Raw genomic sequence first — 14,966 nt, 5'->3', positions numbered from 1 at the left:
TTTGATTTGTTGCTCCACCAGAGTGAGCGTTCAGCTACACGTTAATTCACTGACTAGACCGGGTAATTGAGTACTTTCAGTTATTTTTCCCTAATTAATAACAGATCGCGAAGAGATGGTCAACAAGAAACGCGTGGTCGCGATTTTATTTGACGGCATTTTGACAGCTAACCACGGCGTTTTGTGTACGATCTGAAATGGGTTTCTCTCTCTTGCAATTGCTTTAGAGAGAGAGAGAGACTGGAACCAACGAGGTAGGGGATTGGGGTCTCCAATGGAAAGGCTGGTGCTACCCATCGGCTACCACCCGCCACTGTCAGCAACAGTTTTGAATATAGTAGATTTTAAACTTCCTACGTATTAGTATTCAGGTACAGGCACCAAACGGTTTTATTTTATGATGAAATTCATATTCATATTTACATAAATTAAATACACGAAGAGTGACGAAGCAAATGGCCCCTCAGTCTATATGAATGGCGACCAACCGATGTACATCTGCGCCAGATTGTCCGTGTCGGTGGCTTCCTTGATGAGGTGACTGACCTGTCCTTCGATCGACAGTGGCATATGCGATGTTTTGCCATTGATCTTCACGAATCCCTTCAACCGTTCCTCGATATTCAGCACATTCTGCAGGGCCGCCGAATCCGTACGCTCGGTACTGTGCTTGGTGCCCGACCCGGAGCTCACCTTACTCCACGAAACGATCGGATCGTAGACGAACGGTCGCAGGACGGACATGAGTGTTGGCGTTTGGTTTTGCAGCACGCGCAGCACTATCTCACAACACTTCCGGTAGAGCCCCTCGACCCCGAGCGGTCCCATAGCGTCCACCATGTTGTGCGTCAACCGGAATGGGACACACTCGGGGATTTGGAACGTTTCGCCACGATTGAAGAGGCAGTTAAAGTCGACGTGCACCGTGTCACCGTTGGACGAGTCGAACAGAATGTTCTCGCCATGCCGATCGCCCAGACCGAGAATGTACCCGACGATCGAGATCACGGCCGTGGTTTTGATGTACGACGAGCGTGCCTGAAACCAGTTGTGCGGATTGGGGAAGCAGTCACGGAACCATTCGCCAAACACTGCCGGATGGCGGGGCAACAGAACGTTCAGAAATGCGTCGCGCTTCCGGGCAAGCGGCTCGCTGCGGGTGTAGTTGTACATGCGCAGCTCTTTCGCACCCATCATTGCTCCGCGCTGCTTGTAGTACGTGCACACGATACCCCGGAACGTGTTCAGATTCGAAATCCACTCGATGATGCCACATTCTTCGTTGAGCGGCAGCACGGCGTACGTGCGAATGTGCAGCCGCCGCAGCTTGGCATCCGGATCCTGCGCGAGGTACTGCTTGACCACCGCGTTGAACTCCATCAGCCGGAAGTCCTTCCGTAAATCATCCTTCGGTTTCATCATCATCGTGTAGCAGCGTCCATTGTGACCGCGGAGTGTGATCTTGCGTGGTTTTTGTAGCGAGTTGAGCACCGTCACTTCCTCTTCGATACCCTGCATATAAATCGCGTTCATCGGGTACGGTTTGAAGTGCTTGCCGGAACCCTTGTCCAGCACCAGCTGCATGCAGCTCTGGATCGGAATCAGCACCCGCGACATGCCGCTGTCGGTGAGCAGCTTTGGCAAAATCTTGACCAGCGAGGACACCGTTACCTTCGCGGCGGAGGTCGACCGACTCCCGGTGCCACCCGGGATCTCTTTGTTCGTCAGCTCAATGAACCGATCGGCCACGATGTTGAAATCTTTGATCAACTTCGGCATCTCGCCGACCTGCAGGTGACGATCGTTGAAGATTTCCACGCAACGGCGCACCCGGTTCGCGTACGACGACTTGTACACGCTCAGCATCATCCAGAGTGTCTGCTGCGGGTAGTTGAGCATCAGTTTCACGATGATGCTCTTCAGCACCTGGTACGTGTCGTGCGACGGGTGCGCCACGCGGCTGATGAGCTGCGAGAAGGCGGTGAAGAAGAAGTACGGCGATAGGGTTTCGCGAAACTTGTGCGCCATCTTATTCATGTGCTGCGCTATCTTGCGGTTCGCGTTCCCCCCCGATGAACCTCCCGCCTCCGGTTCGGACCCGCTGCTCGGTAGAATTTTGGCGGTACAATCGAGCCAAATACTCAACAAGCGCGGCATCGACTGGTAAATGTAGGTCGACCCGTACATCATCGACTTGCCGTACGAAGTCATGACCTCCAGCAGGAGCTCCAGTCCCTTCTGCGAGTCCTGCTCGTTGGCCGGGCACGAGGCGTACAGCTTGTCCACGTACTGCGCGAGGTGTACGAGCGTGGCCTCGCTTTCCGGGTTGGCCACCACCGCCTCCTTGAAGTAACGATGGTTGAGCGTGGTGGAAATGTTGGAAGCTTCCGCATTGTACGCCGCGATCAACCGTTTCCCTTCCGCGTAGATCAGGCGGCTCTCGGGCGACAAGGTTTTCAGCGAGCCAGCCACATCGGTCGCGGACAGTGCGCCTTCGCTCAGGATCTCATTCACGCCCCGCTCGAGCACCTTCAGTGCACCGGTCATATCGCGCCGGTCCCACAGGAGTTTGGCATTTTTGATAAACAGGTCCGGTGGCCGGTAGCTTTCGGCGTGCAAAATGTACAGTAGCGCCTGCTGGTACATATTTGCACGAGACGCCAGCTCGGTGCTCTTCATCCACAGCTCACCGATCTGGCGATCGATCAGCTGATGCAAGGGCGCCCTCGCCTCCAGTCGACTCGACTGCGGATCATTCCGAGCGAGCGTCAGCTTCAGTTCTCTCAGCAAGATACGCCGCAGACTGATGATTGGCTCTAGGGTACTCGCGTTCGGTTGCAGCACCTCGAGCCGCGCGTTCAGACCATCGATCAGCTGCTGCACATCTTGCATCAGCTCCGGGCCATCGGCCCCTTGCAGCCGCAAGCGGCGCATCATCAGGCCACACTTTTCAAACTCACCGATAATGTGTAGCTTCAACACTTGCTCGTACCGCTTCTCGTACGTTCCCAGTTCATCCAAGGTTCGGGACTCGGTGCGACCCGTGCCACCGACACCGCCACCCCGTATCACATCCAATCGTGCACGCTGCACTTCCTCCTCGAAGCGAACCCCGTCCTCATCCGACGCCGTCTGGCGGTACTTGACGATCAGCGACCCACAAATAACGCCCCAGTACTGTGTCTGTTTGTCAGAACCCACGGACGACGATTCACCGCGATGACTGAGCAGTTCCTCCAGCTCCTCGAACCGTCCGAGCCGATACAATGGTTCGGCTTGAATTTCCTGCAACGGCTCGCGCAGAACCGTGTCACAGAACCGAGCGAGAAGGCTTTCCGCCAGCAGCAAAGCCGTTTCGGGCTGATCAAGCCGCAAGTAACACTCGATCATGTTGTTTAAAGCTTCCAGCTTTGGTAGCTCACCGGCCAGTCCCGTCACCTGCAGCTGCCGCTCGTAGCAGGCCACCGCCTCCTGCAGGCGACCGGTGGCGTTGTGGTAGAGGATCTGCTCCGCCAGCGTCGGTTCGGTGGCCTTCAGCGCCATCACACCCTCGATCGAGTCCGTGTCGCCGAGCCGGGAGTATATTTCGGCCAGAAACGATAGCTTGGCCTGCAACCGTTGGCCCCGATCTGCGCCGATGGACCGTTGCTCCAGGTACTGCAGGGCCCTGGCGTACTCGTGACACTTGAAGTTAACCTTTGCCAACAGATCGCTATCAAAACGGTTCAGAAATGCGTCGACGACTTCTACCTCCGGACGAAGGCTGATGCTGCTAGTGCTGGTGCTGGTGCTGGGACCAGGCGGTTGCTGCTTCGAAGCAACATCACCCGCGCCGACCTTGAGCTGTTGCCGTTTCCAGCGTTCGAGGAAGTCAAACAACCCGAACGCAAACTTGGCACACTGTAATGCCAGCTCGGTGGCCGAACTATCGCTGTGGCCCTGGCTTCCCACCACGAACGTTTCAACGTTGCCGGTCCGCCGGTCACCGAGCGTTTCTCCGAGAACGCTCGACGATCCGGCCGCCAACACGGCGGCACCGGAACAATCATCCGTCTCAGCGACGGCCGCATCGAATACCGCCTGCAACTCTTCCGCGACGCGCTGCCGGTCGCCAACGGCACCGAGCTGCAACGCATGCAGCAATACGTAGGGCAGGAGCAGGGACATGGTTCCACCATCGCAGCGCAGGCTCGGCTTAAAGGCACGCAACAGATTCCGTGTCACCTCGTTGCCAATGCTTTCAATCATCTGCGAGGCCCACTGGTAGGACCACTCGCAGCTCGAGCGAACACTGGCGAACACGGGGTGTGGGAAGGAGGGCGGTGCTTTGGCCACCGTTGTGTAGCACGACGTCAGTAGCGGTTCCATGATGGGCCGCAGGCGCTCCGGGATCGTTTCCCACACGTCCAGCTTTTTGCCCGTCGCCGGCGAGACACCCCGCTCGGTCAGGATTTCCTGGATCGCCAGCGAGAAGCTGTCGACAAACTTGGAGTCCTTCTGGCGCTGGTACGCCTGGCACAGTTCCCGCAGCGCAATGATCGCGAACGCATCCGAGTGCACGCCCAGCGCAAAGCCCAGCCCCTGTGGGGCATAGTTCGGGGGTAGGTGGCCGGGCGCGAGAGCACCCAGCTCACCGAAACACTCGGCCGCCCGCAGCTGCAGGTTGGTGTCCTGCTCGCCCAGCCCACGGATCAGCGTTTCCACCAGCGTCGCTATCGTCCCGATGGCAATGCGCTGATGCTGCCCGACTATGGCTTCATTCAGCTCAGCCCGATTGTCCTCGCACAGCCGACGCAAGTGGGCCAGTGCATGGGCACGAACCGTCAGGTTCTCGTGGTTGCAGTGCCGAATCAGCTCCTCGAGACGCGCTGGGAACCGATCGGCCACATCGCTCCTGCTGCCGCTGTTGTGCCGCTGCTGTGGGGTATGTAGTGCGACCGCTTTCTTCACATCGTTCGCAACGGCCGTACCGTCGAGAAAGAACAGATCGCCAATGAACTGCCCCAGCAGACTGTTGTTCTCTATCACCAGATAGCGAAAAATGTAATCCACGTCTTCCGGGTACTGGCTCAGCAGTGGCTCGAGGGTCACGACGATCGTGCTCAGCAGGGGCCCCAATTGCCGCACGTCCACGGTACACACGAAGATGCGCCAGATTTTCACACAGTGCCCGGTGAGCGTGGCGTTATGCAGTGCCAGCGCCGTCCGTAGTAGTGCAATGATTTTAAATCGGAACGGAGTTATGTGCTCGCCACCCAACAGCCGGATGATGTCGCCCAGGCTGAGCAGTGCTTCGGATTTAAGGTCCCTTTCACCGTCCGGGTCGACGAGCGTTGCTTCGAAGTATGCCAGCACGCCGAGAAACCGCTCGGCAATGTATTCGGCAATCCGGGTCGTCGGTACCTGGTTGTCGCTGTCGGTGCTGCGCGACAGCAAGCTGCGGATTGCGTGCAGTACGCACTCGGCATTGATATGATAGTAGATTAAAATCTCCGATAGAGTGCCCTACGAAAGAAGGGAGGCAGTTAGTGAAAAGTTAACGACGTTAACGAAAGGACTAGAGCGCTGAAACGGGACTGACATCTCCTACCTTTATGTCCGAGTGTAACAAATGAAAGAAGCTGTTTCCGGTTAGCTTTATGATGTAATCTATGGAGCGCTTCGTCACATCCGCCGACTCGCTGATGAACAGGTACGTGTAGATGGTGAGGAATGATACCGATAGCATCACCACAAGATCCTTGCGCACGATCACGGCCATTTCGCGCAACAGATCCTCACACTTCGGAAAGCGCAGACACCACGGGACCAGCATGGCCATCATGAGCTTGTAGTACTTGCTGACGAATTCTACCGGATCGCGGCACCCAAACGTATGGCTGACGATGGTTAGCGACTGGTAGAGCTTGATGCCCGCATGGCAGTAGTTCCGAACAACAAGACCGGTCATTAGTTTGATGATGTCGTGCCGGTACCAGCCAATAACGTTCCACGGGGTGACCCCTTGACGTGCGCACATTTCTTCCACCGCCAGCGAAGCTTCGTTCGTTACTTCCGATTCCGGTTGTAGCAGGAAGAAAAGCATCATGCGCACCGAGTGCTTCAACGTTTCCTGATACGATTGATCGTTCGTCCTCAAACAACCGGCAGCCACGGATACGATCAACCGGACCACTGTCCACTGGTGCGTGTAGGAAGTGTTTTCCTTTAAAGCGAGCCGCGTAGCAAGGAGAAGGTTCTCCAGCAGCAATCGGACACATTTTTCGTACCGTTCCAGTTCGTCCGTGAGCCTATCCGCCAGTATGCGCATTACGATGTCCGCATGCTTGCTCATTGCTTGGCACACTTCGGCTGATCCGTCTCCAAATAAGGTGGCCCAGTGGGACACACTCTCTTCACTAAGCATGCATTCGCAGTGCCTAAGTGCTGTCGGCAGCAGCGTTGCCCAAGCAAGCCGAGTCTCGAGCTCGGCACCGTCTTTCAAGCATCGCAGTGCAACCCGAATCTCGCCATCCAGATCAAGTACGCCTTCCGTACGTAGCTGTTCCGTGGCCGTCTTACAGTGATATCTCTTTTTCTTCTCCGCTAGATTTGGGGAACATGCCGTACATTCGTAGCTTCTCTTGTTGGGTGTTATTTGGTAAACTCGAAAATCCGTCCCGGCAGACGTCGATCGAAGGCAGCAGAACAGCTGTAGCGCACGTAATTTGTGGGCAGCTTGATCGGATTTCACTTCATAATGCGCCAGTAGCGATCCTAGCTCCGTTAAGGGTAGTTTTGTCGACAGTAGTAACTGGTTAAATTGGGTCAGTAATACGCTCTGCAAGAAACCATCTTTGTCACCAGCCTTTGAGGTACCGATCGCAATCACCAGTTTCGTTAGCCTCTCGATTGCGGTGTTTCTCACCCTGCCCACAGCCATATGGTCTGTCCGCAGGGCACACAGGCGTTCCAGGGTGTGCTTACAAACGCTGTTGGATTTTTCAATCTCACTTACGGGCGCACGGCTGTGGCCAACGCTTGTCACAGGGAGGTACGTTCCTTCGAATGGTGTAAACAAGACGTGCAGCAAGGTGAGTTGTTGTTCTACATCGAGCAATTTGAAATCCGATAGATGGACTACGTCGAAACATAGGTCCACCAGCTCGGGAAATCGTCTACCAGAAGCGTTCAATAAACTGTCTACAGCCAAAAGTGATAGTTTGGACGCGAAAAATATGCACTCTTTCAAGCTGCCTCTATCCGCCTCGTTGCGCCTGCATTGAAAATTGAAGTTGACGATGTTGGCCAGTGCAATAGCACGTTCCAATGTAGCCGGATTGCGCTCCGTCTCCGTGAGTAATGTGGCCCAAATACTGCTCGCGTTGAGAACGTTTAGCGATTCGATACTTTCCGACGGTCCCGGGCCATCGTCCATCGTGATCGCGACTTGTTCGACAATTCCATGGTCCAGCAGCATCATCACATCCGGACAGTGTTCAATCAAGCCAAACAGCCCATCGGCATCTCTCTCGGACGGCTTGAGGTTGGTGAGAAACAGTACCAACTGCTGGCTAAGCTTTTCTGCTGCTTGCGACGCTTGTTCACTAACTTGCAACGAGGCGTTCGTTTTACTCAAGGCACCCAATGCGAGTGCCGTTAGTTTTTGCTTCCAAGCATGCTCCAAGTTTAGCCACCCATTCAACCCATTCAGTGTGCCATAGAAATCCGTCAGCACCAACAAAAAATCGGTGACATGCTTTGTACGCACCATGCGACTCACATGCCACGATTTTATTCGGCCAATGGCGATTGAAGTTTGTGTCATTACTTCCACCGCGGTGTGTAGACAATACTCCACGGCCAGTGCATCAGATTGAAATTTTAAGTACTTTCGTGCGAACAATACACATAATGTTTTCTCTTCCAAAGCACCCACCGAAAGACAGTGCAAGGCCGCACGAACGCTTGCCGCTAACAGCTTCCGCACGTCTCCTTCTGATTCGCAGGCAATAATCGAGATTACTTCGCAAAGTACTTGGAGGCTATACATTCGAAGCATACGGCAGCTCTTCGCACTTCCTACCGGAACGTCCACAAACTTACAACCCTCGCAGTGAACTGTGGCGAAATCGTACGGTACATGAAACACGTTCATCGATGCACCACTTGTTTCGGGACGATGCTCATTGAGCTGCTCGAGAAGTTGGACAAACTTTGCCGAAATTTCGAGCGCCAACCATCGTTGCTTAAGGAAGCAAGCCGTAACGATTTCTTTCTGCAACCGGGTGTAGCTGGAACAAATACTGCAAAAGACCAAAATCGTCAAATTGCTCATATTGCTGGCACTGAAATATATCGGCGGGGCACTAACCTGTTGTACACGTCCATCGTGGCGATTTGAAGCAATTGATTGATGAGCCAAAAATTGCACGCACGACAGGCAAGCCGCTCCGCTTCCGTTACAAGCACAGAAGACGGAAACAATCCGGGATCATCGTAGGTAATGTCGGTTCTAATCATGTTCACGATCATCTCCAGGTTCGAGCTGTTGTTCTGCACCATGTTGGTCAGCGTTGTAATCAACGTTTTCCACATACCTTCCGTACCCTCCGGAGGCTGGGCGGAGTCATTCACTGTATTATTCTCCATCGAAAGGCTGACCAACGTAAAATATTTCACACTTGCTTCTTTCGCTCAACTGCAACAACAAACAAAAACAACAAACTGTTCGCACCGTGCAAAATCAATGTCTTCTTTAATCATGCTGTGCCGTACCTCGAATCTCGGCATGTTTATTTCTCGCGTTCGCGCCAAACAATGTCACCTGTAAGAGACCAAGGTTGATATGAAACGTACGCAAAGTTAGGAAAAACATAAGATATTTCCTCAAGTGCGTTTCAATGGTGTATCAAATCGAAACGCAATATTCTTCGTGCTACCTGATTAAGTTTCGCGTAATATCTTAAGATCGATTCAACCGATAATATTTTGCCGTTGCTGAGCAATCACCCTGTATCTGCTTCAAATGTCACCGTCGTCCTACCGTCGTTGTGTTGATCGCGAAAGGGGCACCTCCGAAGGGTGTTACTGTCAAATCTGCTCAGGAGACAAACAAAACTTTGCTTCAGAAAAACACTTGTTCGTCTCCAAATTGCCCTGTGTGTGAAAAGTGTGCCCAAAAGCACTCGCAGCCCGCGGACGTTGTTCGAGGATATTTGAAGATGACCGACGTACTCAGCAATGCGCATAACTCCGACAAGGTGTCCGCATTAGTGAAGGAAGCGGAAAGTCTCAAATCAAAGCTGGAAGAAGAGCGCCAAAAGCTGAACGATGTTGCCCGTGAGTTAAAACCCCTTGCCTTGGACATATCGATCGATTTTTGTGTGTGGTATTTTGTTTATGATGCTCGGTGCATGTTCCGATTCACTGTTCGGAGCATGCACTCAGCATATTTTAAGATTCTGGTGTATCTCGCAGCTCTCGAAGACTGCCGTTCACTTCAAACCGCAAATCATCGACTGCGAAATAAGTTTGCCATCGGAAACCCAGTTCAAGAGTTCCTCCGGGCATAGCACTACATCCATCGCTCATGAATAATTCTTCAATCGCTTCACTTTCTTTCACTGCAGTTTCGTCAGTGGCCGATCGCTTGGAAATGATCAGCTATTTAAACATCAAACCCCGCCGTGTTCTCAAAGGCCACCAGGCTAAAGTGCTGTGTTCAGACTGGTCCCCGGATAAACGGCACATAGTGTCCTCCTCGCAGGATGGGAAACTGATAATATGGGACGCTTTTACAACCAACAAGGAACATGCCATCACAATGCCAACCACCTGGGTAATGGGATGCTCGTATGCTCCCTCCGGCAATCTCGTGGCGTGTGGGTAAGCTCAGCTAATCTTTTAACAATAACGGCCCGCAATGAGACAACCCATTTCGACCCATTCCAGCGGCTTGGATAATAAGGTGACAGTGTACCCTATCACACTCGAGGAGGATATCTCTTCACGGAAGAAGACGGTCGGCACGCACACCAGCTACATGTCGTGTTGCATTTTTCCAAATTCAGATCAGCAAATACTGACCGGCAGTGGAGATTCGACTTGCGCGCTGTGGGACGTTGAGTCGGGTCAGTTGCTGCAGAGCTTTCATGGCCACACGGGCGACGTGATGTCGATCGATCTAGCACCGAACGAAACAGGCAATACTTTCGTTTCCGGAAGCTGCGATAAAATGGCATTCATCTGGGATATGCGCTCGGGTCATGTGGTGCAATCGTTCGAAGGTCACCAGTCGGACGTGAACAGTGTAAAGTTTCATCCCAGCGGTGACGCAATCAGTACCGGATCAGACGATAGCACGGCAAGTTTACTGCGACCGTGCAGAGCTCATTTCAAACCGCCTACAACCGATCGCTTTCTGTTTTTCAGTGCCGTTTGTTTGACATGCGCGCAGACAAGGAGGTAGCCGTGTTCAGTAAAGATAGTATCATTTTCGGAGTAAATTCGGTGGATTTTTCCGTTAGCGGACGCTTGCTGTTTGCGGGATACAATGACTACACTGTGAATGTGTGGGACACGCTCAAGGCACAGCGAGTCTGTCTGCTTTATGGGCACGAAAATAAGGTGTCCTGTCTGCAGGTGTCTCCGGATGGGACGGCGTTATCTACCGGCAGCTGGGACTATACGCTAAGGGTAAGAGCCAGAAGAGCACGCCGAAAACGCCGGCTTTCAACGTCTTGTACTCCTTTTCAGATTTGGGCATAAGCTGAATTCTGAGACTATTGAGATATTGACAGTATTACCTAGTTCAAACGTGCACTGGTCAAGTCATCGTTTTAGCCGGCGCGAAGCGTATCTTTAGTCAAATAGTAATAATTGTACTATTGCAATGAATATTTCATGTTAGCCAAATAGGACGTTGTTCAAGGAAATCAGTATAGCAAAGCGGACTCAAAAATCTCAAAGTAACTGCTCCACTCACTCCTCCTGGATGGACTCAATGTACTCGCTGTTGTATCGTACAGTTTTTTAGCTTCCTACTAACTGTTAGTCACACGGTGGTCGCACCACGTGTAATAGAATCTAACAAAATCCAACGGTGCGATTCGCTGTAATAAACCAAAGAAAATCACGTAGCGATTAAATAATTTGTTCGCTTTATTTAGTCAAATGCTGTCAAATTTTCAGTTCAAGCTAAAGTGAGAAGAATTCGGCACTTGTGAGATGGAGAACGAGAATTCGAATTCGAAGGGGGACCAAATCAAGTTTTTGAATTCACGGTTCGACGGTAAACACTTTTCAACATCGCTTTGACAAACTTTACAAGTGGAAAGAAATGAATAATATACTGTATGTAAAATATATTTAGAATACAGGTGTTAAAGTCTTTCGGCAACACCAGCACCCTGGACTTGCAACCACAATATCCCTTGGAGGATATTCTGCGCAAATTGGTGGTGCTGGCGAGTGATAATAAGTCTGAATAATAAACTAATAAGTCAATACTCAAACAAAAATACAAATAAACATGAACAAAGTGAGAAAATGTCCGTAAAAGTGAGAAGAGTGAGAATGAGAATTCGAACGAAGAAGTGAGTAAGTTTGTCAAACTGGTCTATAGTAAGGTAAGTCAGGTTCGAGTCAGGTTAGTAAAACTGAGACTCAGAAATCAAATTGGAACCATTTCACAATTCGCTTTCGCCTTTTCACAGTTTCACAGTGAATTTCAAGCTCAAAGTCTATAATATAAGTCTGTAAGTCTATAATAACAAGTTCACAGTGCTTCGAGTCCGGCCTTTTCGACACTCAATTGTTGGCGCTGTCTCCCTCTCGCCCGCTCTCTCTTTCGTGTTCGGGATTTTCGTAGGTTGACTCGGGTGTCAGGTTTGTCATCAAAGTTAGGTTCGCAGTGTCATAGTTAGGTTCAAAAATCGGTCGAATTCATAAAAACAACAAATATTTTGACGTTTCGTGTTTAGGTCAAAACAAATTAACAACAATCCATTGGTACATTGAGATGAAAGAAGCTCAAAATCTCTATAATAAAGCTAATAACAACAACCATTTCACAAACGGTAAGGGTAAAGTCACGTTTTTCGATTAAAGTATTAAGTGCTAGGACGTGTTTTCCGATTCCGGGGTGGTCGCTTCGCAGGATTTCGTGCAGATTCCGTGTTGATCCCAGTTCACCGTTCGCCATTACAACGGCCATCATCGTCAGAAATCGGGGCGGTCGGATCGAAAAGCGCAACTCAGAGTGAGAGGGATAGCTTGCGGCTTTGAAGACCGTAACCGAGGTGCGTTGTGTTGTGTTCAGTTTGTTTTCCTTTTGAGCATTCCGGAGACGGATTCCGTGTTGAAAGCAGAAAAACGCAGAACGGTTTGCACTCAGCTTCAGAGCCTTTTTACGGTTTTACGTTTGTCGGTTAAAGTATTCGGACGTGTTTTGTGTGTTACAAAAGGTGGTTCGCAGCGATTCCGTGTTTCATGCCAAACTAATCGAACGCTGCGAAAGAAACCATCGCTTTCGTAAGGCGGAACGGTGCGCGACGCCGAAAGAATACTTTTCCCGAAAAACTCTGGGTTTGCTGGCACAACCGAGCACACGGTGGGGCCGGACCCGTAGGTAAAACGCGTTTTCCCATCGCGAGTACCGTTAAGTTTGCAGCAGTGGATTTCGGCCCCGAAATATGCCTTTCGATGGACTCACCAGCACGACGGACGCAAGGAAGAGTTCGTAGCGCTGCTACGTCGACCACCAAATGCCGTCTGCGATGTTGGGTAATGCGCAAGAAAGTGTTGGTTGCATTTTGTTGTATTTTCGAACCGTTTCGAACGCCATAAGAGGCCGCCAGTGTTTCTCTATTACGAGACCAGCTTCGATTACGATGCGGATGTGGACGTTCGTCGTACCTCCGTGTGTGTGTTTGCAGATCGCCGATCGATCACAGTGCGTGCAGTCGATTGACTTCAGTATCGCGTAGCAACGTACGGTTTGCTGTGTGAGTCGACCATCAAGGCCAAAGAAATTCTCTCAATTATGCTCGTCGTCGATGGGCGAGTTTCTGGTGTCAGCCCAGGTCGAGCCGGGACACTGGCCACCCCGATCGGTGTAAAGGAAGCAGAAAACATAAATCGTGTGTGTCCTAGTTACTACTACCCGGGCCCGGTACGAGTGCCACCGGAAATGCGCTAGTGAAACGCGACACCTTCGCCACGCGAAGGAGTGTGTGCGAAAACCAAGAAGAAACCCGTGGAATAAACACTTGGCCTGTCGCCACAGGCCGCGGCGGCGAGAGAACGGTCTCGTCGTCGTCGTGATAGCATAAGATTTTCGCCGTGCTCTGGGCCGCTAGCCTTCGCTCGGAAACATCCGCTCCGCTACGTTTCTTCGTGTGCATGGTTGATTGCGTTTATGCTAAAAGAAAACCTCGCGCCACTGTGTGTGTCCGCCGCCTACCGCCGTTTTTCACCAGAAAAACGCCTCTGCTCGGTTCCGCTCGCGGCAGTGGAAGAAGATGAAAAAACGGGACCACGGGCATGGTGGCGGCGGCGACGCGGCTTATAACGACGACGGAAACGTCAAGACGGTCGCCGCGCCGATTGCAGCGACGACGACGGAACCGTTCCGAGCAGCACACGGCGGTGGGAACGAAAAATGGGCAGCATAGTGTAATAACATTCGGTTTGGTGTTGGTCGCGCGTAACGCGCGATGGGAAGCAAAGGGGGAGAGAGCGAGAGAGAGAGAGGGGGGTTAAAGGGAATTAGTGAAGCGAAATGATTTTCGAGTGAATGTACAACATAAAAATTGATCATATGCACACAGGAATAGGGCACAGGCGAAGGAGAGAGAATAACAAGTGCTGCGCTCTTCCGTGTGCTGTCGGCGGCCCCATTGGCTCTGAAACTAAGGCGAATTGGTTCGTTTTTTGTTCCCCTTTTATTGCCTACCTTGTTTTTTTCTTCCCTCTAGTGGTAACCCAGTGTAAACTAGGCACAAAACGTCGTTGTACATTCACACAAACGCACACGCATACTTTCTGTTTCTCCCTTCCTCTCTCTCTTTCTCTCGTTACCCATCTCGTTCTGGCTTCGGCTGTCGAATTTCGCCCCCTCTCTCTCTGTCGCTTACGTCGAGTTTCGCTCCATCCCTCTCCGTGTCTCTTTCTCTCGCAGTTTCTGTAACATTTGTGTTAATCCAGTGCCGCACAAGCAGATCAGGCGTGCGCGCGGGAGTGTTGCTAGGCGGCCAGTTACTCCGGTACGATGCGGATCCAAGAGAGCCGCGGCTAGTATGATGAATGAAATTTCTCTCGACACTCCGCGGACCGACGTTCTGCTGTTGGCAATGTGGCACGCATCAAGGCGCCGCCGCCGCTGTGTGCTGTTTGTGGTAGAGAGGAGCAATGGATTGCAACATTGACACGTCACTTTGATGTGTCGACGAATTGAGTCTAATCATTGTACTAATTTTTCTCCCGTCCCTGCTGTGTGTGTGTGTGCGTGTAGTGCGTGTTTGTTTTGCTCTAGCCTTCGGTGTGTGCGTTGATCCGCTTCGGGCGAGGTGAAAAATAAACAAATCGAAATATTTTGACAGATCGCTCTCCGATCGTGCGAGAGTGCGTGAAGGATGTGAGAGCCAGTGAAGGCGGATTATGAAAGGAGACTAATCCTTGCTCGCGCCTGCTATTGTGTGGTGTCTCCAGAGGGTGGTGTGGTGGGCTTTGAAAAATGCTGCTTAATTCGAGCCGGAATCGGACGTTATCCGGTTCATAGAAAGTGTGCCCGCGTGTGTGTGTGTGTGATTGAGTGTGGTGATCGCTGTGATTTGCCCGAAACCCGGCTCGCAGTGCCTTCATTCAACGTGACACGAAAATCGTGGTGCTGAAAGAGAGAAAAAATGGCAACATAATTGGCCCCTTTGACAGGACAGGTGGCCAAAATTTGAAGATCCCACACGTTTACCACCCCACGTGTTGCA

General features: G+C 51.7%; 2 protein-coding genes and 1 long non-coding RNA gene across 3 annotated transcripts; 2 read left to right on the top strand and 1 right to left on the bottom strand.

The window, feature by feature from the left end:
• Nucleotides 1-468: 468 nt before the first annotated feature.
• LOC128278654 (serine/threonine-protein kinase ATR) lies at nt 469-8,631 on the bottom strand. The gene is made up of 3 exons (XM_053017386.1): nt 8,354-8,631; nt 5,591-8,285; nt 469-5,505 (listed from the first exon to the last, which is right to left on the bottom strand). Exons 1-3 carry the CDS (start codon nt 8,629-8,631, stop codon nt 469-471), a joined length of 8,010 nt encoding a protein of 2,669 aa, XP_052873346.1.
• A 530-nt stretch (nt 8,632-9,161) lies between these two features.
• On the top strand, nt 9,162-11,112 carry LOC128267203 (guanine nucleotide-binding protein subunit beta-5). Its single transcript, XM_053003993.1, has 5 exons — nt 9,162-9,321; nt 9,612-9,867; nt 9,934-10,345; nt 10,414-10,677; nt 10,738-11,112. Exons 1-5 carry the CDS (start codon nt 9,204-9,206, stop codon nt 10,747-10,749), a joined length of 1,062 nt encoding a protein of 353 aa, XP_052859953.1. The 5' UTR covers nt 9,162-9,203; the 3' UTR covers nt 10,750-11,112.
• Nucleotides 11,113-12,039: 927 nt separating this feature from the next.
• On the top strand, nt 12,040-14,546 carry LOC128267645 (uncharacterized). The gene is made up of 3 exons (XR_008269122.1): nt 12,040-12,059; nt 14,162-14,246; nt 14,495-14,546. It is a non-coding gene; the product is annotated as an uncharacterized LOC128267645 (long non-coding RNA).
• Nucleotides 14,547-14,966: the final 420 nt, after the last annotated feature.

This window comes from Anopheles cruzii, chromosome 2 (genome assembly GCF_943734635.1).
Source record: "Anopheles cruzii chromosome 2, idAnoCruzAS_RS32_06, whole genome shotgun sequence".
In the NCBI taxonomy this organism is placed as follows: Eukaryota; Metazoa; Arthropoda; class Insecta; order Diptera; family Culicidae; genus Anopheles; species Anopheles cruzii.
This window is presented reverse-complemented; position numbering and strand designations above follow the sequence as displayed.

What these genes read in the sequence shown, in the direction of transcription:
- LOC128278654 (XM_053017386.1), bottom strand. Translation starts at nt 8,631, where the DNA reads ATGGAGAATAATACAGTGAATGACTCCGCCCAGCCTCCGGAGGGTACG. An exon ending in ACGATGGACGTGTACAACAG is followed by an intron (nt 8,286 to 8,353) that starts GTTAGTGCCCCG and finishes GGTCTTTTGCAG; the next exon opens with TATTTGTTCCAGCTACACCC. An exon ending in TGTTACACTCGGACATAAAG is followed by an intron (nt 5,506 to 5,590) that starts GTAGGAGATGTC and finishes CTTCTTTCGTAG; the next exon opens with GGCACTCTATCGGAGATTTT.
- LOC128267203 (XM_053003993.1), top strand. Translation starts at nt 9,204, where the DNA reads ATGACCGACGTACTCAGCAATGCGCATAACTCCGACAAGGTGTCCGCA. An exon ending in GGCAATCTCGTGGCGTGTGG is followed by an intron (nt 9,868 to 9,933) that starts GTAAGCTCAGCT and finishes GACCCATTCCAG; the next exon opens with CGGCTTGGATAATAAGGTGA. An exon ending in CCGGATCAGACGATAGCACG is followed by an intron (nt 10,346 to 10,413) that starts GCAAGTTTACTG and finishes TCTGTTTTTCAG; the next exon opens with TGCCGTTTGTTTGACATGCG.